The sequence below is a fragment of the Eufriesea mexicana genome, unplaced genomic scaffold (assembly GCF_001483705.2).
Source record: "Eufriesea mexicana isolate 0111107269 unplaced genomic scaffold, ASM148370v2 scaffold4599, whole genome shotgun sequence".
Taxonomy (NCBI): domain Eukaryota; kingdom Metazoa; phylum Arthropoda; class Insecta; order Hymenoptera; family Apidae; genus Eufriesea; species Eufriesea mexicana.
This window is the reverse complement of record NW_016912603.1, coordinates 281,357-291,241: the sequence shown is the minus strand read 5'-3', so window position 1 is coordinate 291,241 and position 9,885 is coordinate 281,357. Positions and strand designations below refer to the sequence as shown.

Genomic DNA, 9,885 nt, shown 5'->3' with positions numbered 1-9,885 from the left:
CTTTCCCTTTCTCTCTTTCACTATCTCTCTCTCCACCTTTCATTCTCTTTTTCGCTTTCTTGTTCTCACAACGATTAGCTGGTTAACTAAAACCCCTGACCAAGCCGAGAAAATCGAATTGATACGACCCGCCTGTGCATACTCCTAACGACTTCGTGACAACATTCAATCGTACAATTTTTCCTGTGGCGTAATGAACGAACAGCCCTTTAGATTGGAATCAGAAAGGACAACGTCAATGACGAAACCATTCGCAGAAAATTTCGTAATATCATGTGTACGCACATAAGGTGTACGGCTTTAACGAAGCTATGGGTCGGGCATTCTCATGTGTGTTTCATCGTGAAATCGATTCTCGTTATGCGATCGACGCGTGTCCGATCGTCGATACTCAGGGCTCGTTTTGATTGGTGTTTCTTTGATTCTCGCGTTCCTCGCGTTCCTTACGTCAACCGGTCATCGAATTTCGTTACCGTCGAAATATCCTCGATCTCGAATGAGGTTTCAATTGACCTAAAAAAATTAACAAATACTGTCTTCCAGCGATAATACCCTCACTGTCGCTGCTACTGCCGATGTTCTACATTTCATTATCCCGTTCTTTTGTTCTCTTCCGTTTATTCATCGATTTGTTCGTGTTTCCAGGTTTCATCGTTTGTTTCTCTGGACAGTCTTCTCACGATTTCGTTTTGTATGCCTCAGTTTCGTTCAGTGGGATTTCACTTTACGTGTATATACGCATACGCGCAATGTCCTTTGGCCATTTCGCGCGTCTGCATCGTTCATTTCTCCTTCTCATTGCACAAATACAGGATTGTCCATACATTTACATTCCGTACTAAAAGTGCAGCTCTATATAAAAGATAACGTTGCTTTTTCTGCGCACAGCAACTTAAGGCGATATAATTATATACGAATACTCTTACAATGTATCTATGTACGAACGCCGGTGGTCCTCTATTAAAAACGTTCCAAAAAATGAATCCTTATTTTGCTCGTACTCCGTCGATCGTATTTTCACAAGTACTCTCTCTCTTTCGCTCTCTCTCTCTCTCTCTTTCTCTCTTGGCCCTTTCTTCTTTTCCTGTATCATATTTATGTTAATGTACAATATCTCAACAACGAGCATCTGCAGCCTGTATATAACGAGTATTTTTTCTGATTTCTTTTAATAAGAATTCTCAATATACTATATATAATAAAGGTCTACCTTTCTCACCCTTGCTCTCTCTCCCTCTCTCTCTCTCTTTCGTTCTCCCTTTCTCTCTCTCTCTCTCTCTCTATCTATCTCTCTCTCTCTCTCTCTCTCTCTCTCTCTCTCTCTCTCTCTCTCTCTCTCTCTCTCTCTCTCTCTCTCTCTCTCTCTCTCTCTCTCTCTCTCTCTCTCTCTTGTTCTCCCTTGTGTCTCTTTGTTTCCCTCGGATGTTGTCCACAGCGAACGATCGATGAAAAACGAGTCGTATATAAATATTACTCCAGCGGAATAATCGTGTGACGACTAGCTATTATAAATACGGTTCGTACCGTGGCAAAAATTTTCCTCAACTAGAATGAAGAGAAGATGTTCGTAGACAAATAGACAACAATGCACGACATGACAATTGATCGTTGGTGTATATATCCTTTTCTCCCGGCAAGTCTTTGAAACCTTTTGTCTGTGCTAAAAGAGGCAGGACGATGAAGAAGAGGGGCGTGGTGTAAAGGAGGCTCGGGGAACATTCATAGAGATTATAGCGACACTATATGTACAAAATAATTCCGGCAAAGTGACGTTTCCGATATTAATAGTAATTATCGAGAGCAATCTTTACACACGCCTCCTCCGTGAACCGGATAATAAAGCCACCTTAGGGAACACACACATATACGTATATATATCGTCATTCTCGTAAGTCAATATGTCAGCTATTTGACTGGAAAAAAAACGATTTTTTTTTCATGTAAAAAGTCGTGGTGGTAGTGGTGATAGTGACTATGTGTGTGAGCGCACGCATGCGCGTATATGTATGTGTGTTTATATATGATATCTGTGTATATGCAATATACGGTAATTTTCTTCAATATATTATATCTGTTTGTTTACCTCTTTCTCCCTTTCGTTCATTCCCTTTCTCTCCCTCTCTGTCTTACTCCCTTTCTCTCAGTTACGCTCAACGGCGCCATTAACCGTGTTCCCTTCGTATACTCTTTCCGATTCCGTTTCCTTCTCGAGTTCGGTCAGAAAATATAGCGCAAAATCTGCCATCTGCTTCTTACGTGCTTATCTTCCTTATTTTCTTTCCCTTTCTCTCGCTACTCTTCTAAACTGTCCTCCCCTCCTCTGTACACTTTGCACCGAGCGTGCCCGCAACGCACACAATCATACACGCGCACGCACACACACGACACGCTCTCTTTCCACCGTGCATACATGCGATACATTCTTTCTATTACGCTATCTCTCTTACGCTCTTTCGCACTCTCTCTCTCCCTCTCCCCCGCTCCCATAATATCCCCGTCTCTCTTACTTCATCTAGCTTACTCGCTCGAAGAAAAGCGAGCAACGAGCGACGAACCATCGCGTATGAATAAATACGCGACACGTGTATCCATCTTCGATCTGCGTGGAAATTCAAAATTCGGCGAATTCCTTGGCGCACTTCTCCGTCAACGAAATCCTCAGCGTTTCCTCCTCGTAGTCGTCGAAGTTGCTCGTGTCCCCTGGTCCTTTGCATTTCGGTATGAACGGGGCTTCAATTTTCTTTTGGAAGACAGCTATCCAATCGGTACTGGCAAACCACTTGTGACCCTTAATATCATTCACACCGGCTTTCAAATTGCCGTACCTCTTGGTAAGATCGACTTGTAGCAAATTACGTAGTAAGTCTTTTAGGTCAGATCCAAAATGCGAAGGGAATCGTGGCTTTCCACTGACAATTTTTTCATAGATCTGAATTGGCTGATCAGCGAAGAAGGGTGGATAACCGGCAGCCATCTCGTAGACAAGGACGCCGAGCGCCCACCAGTCAACGGCTTTGTTATAACCTTTGCTAAGAATAATTTCAGGTGCGAGATATTCCGGCGTGCCGCACAAGGTCCATGTTCTACCCTGTACCTTTTTAGCGAAACCAAAATCCGTGACTTTTAGGTAACCTTGAGAATCGATCAACAAATTCTCCGGCTTGAGGTCCCTATAGATTAAGTCGAGGTAGTGAAGGTACTCGAACGCTAATACGATCTGTGCCGCGTAAAAGCGCGAGTGCGGTTCCGAGAAACGGCCAATTTTTCGTAGATGGCTAAACATTTCGCCTCCTGGCACATATTCCAGGACCATGTAAAGGTACGAGTTATCTTTGAAGTGAAACCGTAGGGAGACCAAGAACGGGAAACTAATCGCTTGAAGTATCCTTTTTTCGTTAAGCGTGTGTTCCACTTGCTTTAGTTTCACGACCTTCTGCTTGTCGAGTATCTTCATGGCGTAATATTCTCCGGTCGGTTTGTGTTGTACTATCATGACACGACCGAACGAGCCGGTACCGAGTGTCTTGATCCGCTCGAAATCATCGAGACCAGCAGTGTTCGTCGGGTTTCTCTTCCACTTGTCCTCGAACTCCTTCTTTGCTTTGTCGAGAAACTCCTTGACGCTCTCGGCAGCGTCAACCTTTTTGTTTGCGGTCGCGGCATTGTTGCCCATCTTAGCAGCCGCGCTCGTACCCGAGCCTGCCAGGGCTCTATACAGCTCGAGAAGTTCCAGAAGACCGCGTCTTCGTTTTCGTTTTCGTTTGTCTTCTTCCGTAGTCGAGCCTACCCCGGCCCCGCCAAACTCCAGTCTCTTCAAAATTGTTGCTATCTTCTACGCTTCCTTTTATTCTGCTCGCTCTCTCTCTCTAGCGCGCGCGCTTTCTCACTTTCTTATCGTCACCGACGATCTGCAATAGTTTCTGTCCGATACTCGTCGATGCTGGCCCTACGAGACCTATGCACGTTCGAGAGGGCACTCACACTTACGCAAGAACAGGGCACACACGCGCACTACACGATGGATACACTCCTGTGACGGATGATCCCTTTCTTTTTTTTCAGTTCGATTCACTTAGCGGCAACTTTGTCTTCTCGCATTCGGTTCGAACCTTAGTGGTCCCTTAATTGTGTGGCAAACAGATACCAAGCGATTTCGCGCGGAAAAATGGGTCAGCATTAATCCTCGTCCGCACCTCGCGCCATCTTTCCTGTCAATTGTACTAGCCCGTCGTTGTCGTCGTCTACTAGAGCCGTCTCAGTCTGTCCTTTCTTATCCTTCTCTCTTTATTTCTGTCTTATCTCGTAGTCTTGTACACTGCAACGACTTTCCTTGACGTGTTTGTCCCACTTACTTGACAAATCAAAACACTAAACACTAGTCGGTTCTCACAGTGATACGCACCGAATGACAAAATCGCAAGTCAGAGACGATAGTTTGAACAAGGGTCGAACGAAGCGAGAGAACGACGTCGGTTTCGATCGCTCTCAACCCTCGAAACGCTTGCGAAACGTCGTCTGCTCAACTTACACGGCACGCACACACAAACTTTAACTCGGACGTATTAAATGAACATCACGAACGAACGTTTATCACGTCTTCTCGCGATAGGTAACAAAGTACACGCTATCGCACTAAACACACAAATTCGTTTACTACAATCACGGACTGATTTTAAGCTCTTAAAACGAAGCAGGCGGCGGTAGCGGAGACAGTCGGTACCGTTCCTAAAGATGGCGACGCGACTCGCTCCGCTTGTTCGTTCGAGATTTCGCACGGATGCGAAAGTGACGAAGTGCCGCTCTACGAAGCGAGAGAGCTACTGTACTGCACATATCAGCTATTGCTTCATCTTATCACCGGTAGATGTAGCACTGGGAGGTTTAACAACTCCCTCGATAAGTGCTGCCACCAAACGAAAGCGTCGACGTACTTTAAATTCAAAGTAAGCTTTTTCTTTCTTCCAAATCATCAAGGTTTCCACACTGAATTGTGGAATATTTTGTACAACTGTGTGTGTCACTGTATCGGTGGAAAATATAATTCTCTGAGTCATCGGGGAAAAAAAGTTTGCAATATGTTGTGTGAATAATTTGTCAGAATTATGTTTAAAAGTTATTCGTTTAACGAATATTAACAAAAATATCTTTAAACATTAATCGTTAAAAAAAGATTGAACAATTTTTAATTTATTATATTCGCTTAATCAAATTCTATGATTATAAAGTAGTTTTAAAAAGATTTCTTGTTATTGTACAAACGTATGATACTTTGTTAGTTCAATTCAATGAGTTCTTATAAATTTTAGAAACTTGAATTATTTCTGCAAATTGTGTACTATGTAATATATTTTCAGAATATTGATATTCGTGCTAAAGATAAAAGCCTACTCTCCGTAGTATCTTAACCTATTTTTGTTTTGTGTCGGTAAATTTCCTAATAACCTAAAAAAATAGAAAGGTTATGGAATTGTTCTCATCATTTTATTAAGGTTATTTTATTGAATTAACTCATCGTATTATAGTTATTTTGTTACAAGCTAATCCTGTGTTGAGTTTATCGTCAATTTGGTAGTTTCATTGCTATTAATAATAATCGACCTGTTTTGTGGTATTGAACCGTGGTACGTGCACGGAAGGTTGAACACTCGTTGACCTGTGATAATCCTTTGGCGATTAGTTTCTAACTGTAGATAGGCATATAGGCACAATTTTAGAGCGGCAGATACGGTCGAGAAAGCTAGGTGGAGTCGGTGGAGGACGGGACGAACCGGTTACGTTCGAGTCAAAAAGGTACGACCAGGTCAGGCCTTTCGGATACATACAGTATTTTTGTGTGCAGTCTTGGTACATTGCACACCAGACTAGATAAAGGTGGTAAAAGACACTTCCACTCAAATTGTGTTCAGATGTGTTTCTTGTATTAACTTCAGTTTGTTTCTACCCTATGGGATGCGCGCGTCCACCCGTTCTATTGATTCCATGACCCGTGTGCCAATTTGTGGAAGGAAAGTAGAATCGACTCTACTTATACTATTTCGTGAATATTCTTTTCGAAAAGCTTTCTACGTCCTATATTTTGGCAAATTTAAATTAATATTAATAATAAAAAAATCAATCAACAGTTAAATACATAATACCAAAGGAACACTACATAAACCTAAAAACATCATATAAGTCATTGTTACTTACACGTATAGACGTATATTAATACTACTTAAATTTCTTGCTTCCTTTAATTATTTTTCTTCTCGACACTTTCTAGCATGCAAAAAAACGAAACGGAGCATAATACTCTATAGCATGATGAATAAGAACGCATCAAGAAAAGTGGGAATTTAGTCCAGCGAAATGAAAATTTAGATGCGTGGATGCTATCTTTAGTTTGACACTGCAAAGCCAGTGGAAATATAGGTTACTGTCATCGAAATAGCTTGTGGCTGAACACTTCCACTGACCCACTAAAACGAAATTTAATTTTATCAAGTAATACTGTATGTCACCGACTATATACTTACTTCCTATGATAAAATATCTTTGAACGTTAAGGAAGTTCTATATTAGTTATCAAATTACATACGTATGTATATACGCCGAAGAAATTTGCTTATTAAAAATAACTTCGTTAGAAAAATATATTGATACGTTTAATTTACATCGTTTCAGACACAGAAAAAAATACATGTTGCTTTTTCTGCGTAAATATTGCTTCATGTCGTGTCATAAATAGTGTGCTAGAAACATCAAGCATGTATTACTTTCCTCGTGGAAAGTTTCATTCAAAACCTAACTTAATCTAATATGAATATATCCTCAAGGTTTTACCGTGTAAAGGATATTCAAAAAGAAGCATCTGCTTTGTACGTCTTCACCTGCACTGTCCATAGCAGCTGCTCGGTGTTATCTTCGTGCTTACGTAGACCTCTGGCACGTGGCATATACCGTAGAACAAAAAATACATTTCTTAACAGACTAAACTGACACGTTTGCTTGATTTTTGTGGATATGAAGATTCATGAACTATCGAATATTCGTTCGTATGCATAGAACCATAAAAAAAATGATGTTCTCCTTTTGCTTTCGAAATGATTACAAAACGTTGACAAGATTACAGAATGGATTGTTGTATCTAAACTTTCTACAGTGTGATGCAATTAATTTTTGCAACAAATTTTAGAAAACCACTTAACATTTATTTTTTCGCCTTTCTCGTGTAAAGAGGAAAAGAAAATATATTTTTACATATACGTCATATATAAAAGTAAAAGTAATTATATTTTTCTCTGCTATAATAATCTATTATGTACATACAGATATATATATATATATATACATAGTATATACGTGTATAAATAATAAACTTAAGAAGATTAAAATATATTAAAAATTAAAATATAACATACATAGATCCCTACAATATAAAAATAAATGTCATCTTGGGTATAGGTTATACTTTTGACTAAATTACTTTTGAAACTTTTAAAGTTAACCCTATAATAAAATAACATTATAACAACAAGGAAAAATGATATTTCATTACTTCTTAGTAAAGGCAACCTGTAACATGGACGTAAATGCAGCAGAGCCTTTCAGTCGGGTGCGTGGATCAACCTGAAAGCATCGCGCACCTTTTAATATACACCGGAAATGGAACCATACGCGAAACTTCTAGAACTTTCTGCAGATTGTTTCCGTTTATATTCTGTATATTATCCTTAGTATACATTAAATTTCGCTTGAATTTAGCCAGTATCTTAAATCGTACATAAGATTTAATAGACATTACTTTGAATATGATGCGGAACAAAATACACGTTCCTCAAACAATACGTCGCTAGCGCCGGAAACGCGGGGATTTTTTACGAGTTTCGTAAGATAGGATCCAATTGGTCAATGTGTTATTTGGAGGGGCATTAACAATGCGGTAGTGGTGAAGCTACCACTACCACTAACCTAAAACCGCATAACCGTTGACAGCTTTAATTAAATGTATTACAATACATATGTAACATATTCTTTATTTGAAGGAAAATGAAACCAATGCCGAAATAAATTATTAGATATTGATTATTTTTTAGGGTTCTAATACATTTCTTGTGGGAAACTTTATTGAATCACTTCGTATTCTCAATTAAAATATAGCGGTAAATTTATAATTATTTTCATTTTAAAATAAACTAAGACTAATGAATATTATTGATACTATCATTTAAATAAAATTTAGAAGTAAATCATCGCTTTTCTATACGGAAATTATATTAACAGTTTCTAGTTATTTTAAAATCATATTTACAATGAATATCCTAATAAGAGACTGATTTGTGCGCCATCTGTAAACGAGCGGGAAAGAAAAGTGTTTGAAGGCCGCCGGCCTGCCGGCCGGGCCGAGTAACTCAGGTCTCGAGCGAATCAGTGTGCGAGTCTCTCTGCCATTTGCGCGTCGGTACGCGGCTACGCGGCAGTGGTGATATCAGAATTCTACGTCTGCTTACCGGTGCGTAGAAAACGCAAGCCTTATTAAGTGCGTTTTGTATCTAAGTGCTTTATCGATCACGCAATTAAATTGATCAGCATGGCGGATACAGAAACTAAGTAAGTACTACGAATTTTTTCTATTGATCTGTTATACGAAAATCACACGTTTTCACCAAATATTTTTGTCATGTTTCCTTATCGAATACAATAATAGCGAGTCAACAATATCACTGTTTCATAATCCTCATTTTTATTCATACGCTTTAAATGTTTTAAATTTAAAATTTTTTTCCTTGTTTTGATAATTTTATTCGTATCACAGTTGATTGTATACTTTTGAAAGCGTACGTAGTTTGTACAGACACGAGAAAGGGATATCGGCGAAGGGAGAGGGGATGCTCTCTCTACGTGATATTCTCAGCTTGATTCGTAAGGCGCGTTACGTTCTCAAGATTACCTGCTTTTGCCGTGACATGTGCTCTACTTGTAGAGCCACTTTTCTGGCGGCATCCTTTACCCTTTTATTTTTCCCACTTGTAGCTTTAAATATACAAGACAACAATAAAAAAGTACAATATTTATATTTGTTAATATTTATTTTATGAATATTATAATCGTAAATATTTCTATTATTTGCCATTACAACAATTTTTATTTATGAATCATTTGGTATTTTTATGAATGTAATAAATAAATATGATTGCAAATCAATATAAAATATTTTATAACAAAATTACAATTGTTTAATGTTTACGATAATTTGAACATTTTTATATAAACAAGATCTTTTGATTACTCATATATAAAAAAAACTAGAAATATGTTACAGATGATTGTACACATATCACCTTAAAAAGAAAATGGACAACGTATCGATCTGCTCTCCCTTATCGACTAAATGTCGAAAATACTAGTATTTTATTTTTCATTTAATATTTTTAAGGAAGAATATATAATGCTTGTAATGATAAACATCGGTGCTATTTAGGTTTATTTAAGTTCCAACACTATGGGAACAAATGTATATGTAACATTGATGTATATATTACGGTCCACGAACATCCACGATTTGCCGCGCCGAAACAGTCTGTATGTGTGCGTACGTGTACGTGTGTTCTGTTGAAAGGAGTGGGTTGTGAGAAGGGGGAGACGAAAGCAGGATAATATTAACATCGGTAGGTGCCGCCACGGTTGGCGTCCTATCTCTATTTCTTTTCCTTGTCATTCCATCTTTGTCTGTAGCTGTGAAGTTTACCGCACTAAAGAAAAGGTATCATGATAGAATCTCATTTTAAATATATAGTAGAAATCTTCATGTTGTTCAACGTTTTTGTTTTCATATTTTTTGAAGAATTAGTATTTTATTCATATGTTAATGAATGTCATTAATATTTTTATATATATATAATGATA

At 38.5% G+C, this 9,885-nt stretch overlaps 2 protein-coding genes across 2 annotated transcripts in view; one reads left to right on the top strand and one right to left on the bottom strand.

The window, feature by feature from the left end:
* Positions 1-2,120: 2,120 nt before the first annotated feature.
* Positions 2,121-3,822, bottom strand: Pka-C1 (Protein kinase, cAMP-dependent, catalytic subunit 1). The gene has a single exon (XM_017905783.1). It carries the CDS (start codon positions 3,671-3,673, stop codon positions 2,612-2,614), a length of 1,062 nt encoding a protein of 353 aa, XP_017761272.1. The 5' UTR covers positions 3,674-3,822; the 3' UTR covers positions 2,121-2,611.
* A 4,566-nt stretch (positions 3,823-8,388) lies between these two features.
* LOC108551573 (uncharacterized) overlaps positions 8,389-9,885 on the top strand; it is a 2,728-nt gene continuing 1,231 nt past the window's right edge. Inside the window, exon 1 of the mRNA XM_017905793.1 lies at positions 8,389-8,589. Coding sequence (XP_017761282.1) covers positions 8,570-8,589 — 20 coding nt within the window. The 5' untranslated portion in view covers positions 8,389-8,569. The remainder of the gene's footprint in view (positions 8,590-9,885) is intronic.

Excerpts from the sequence above, each read along its gene's own strand:
- Pka-C1 (XM_017905783.1), bottom strand. The coding sequence starts at position 3,673 with ATGGGCAACAATGCCGCGACCGCAAACAAAAAGGTTGACGCTGCCGAG.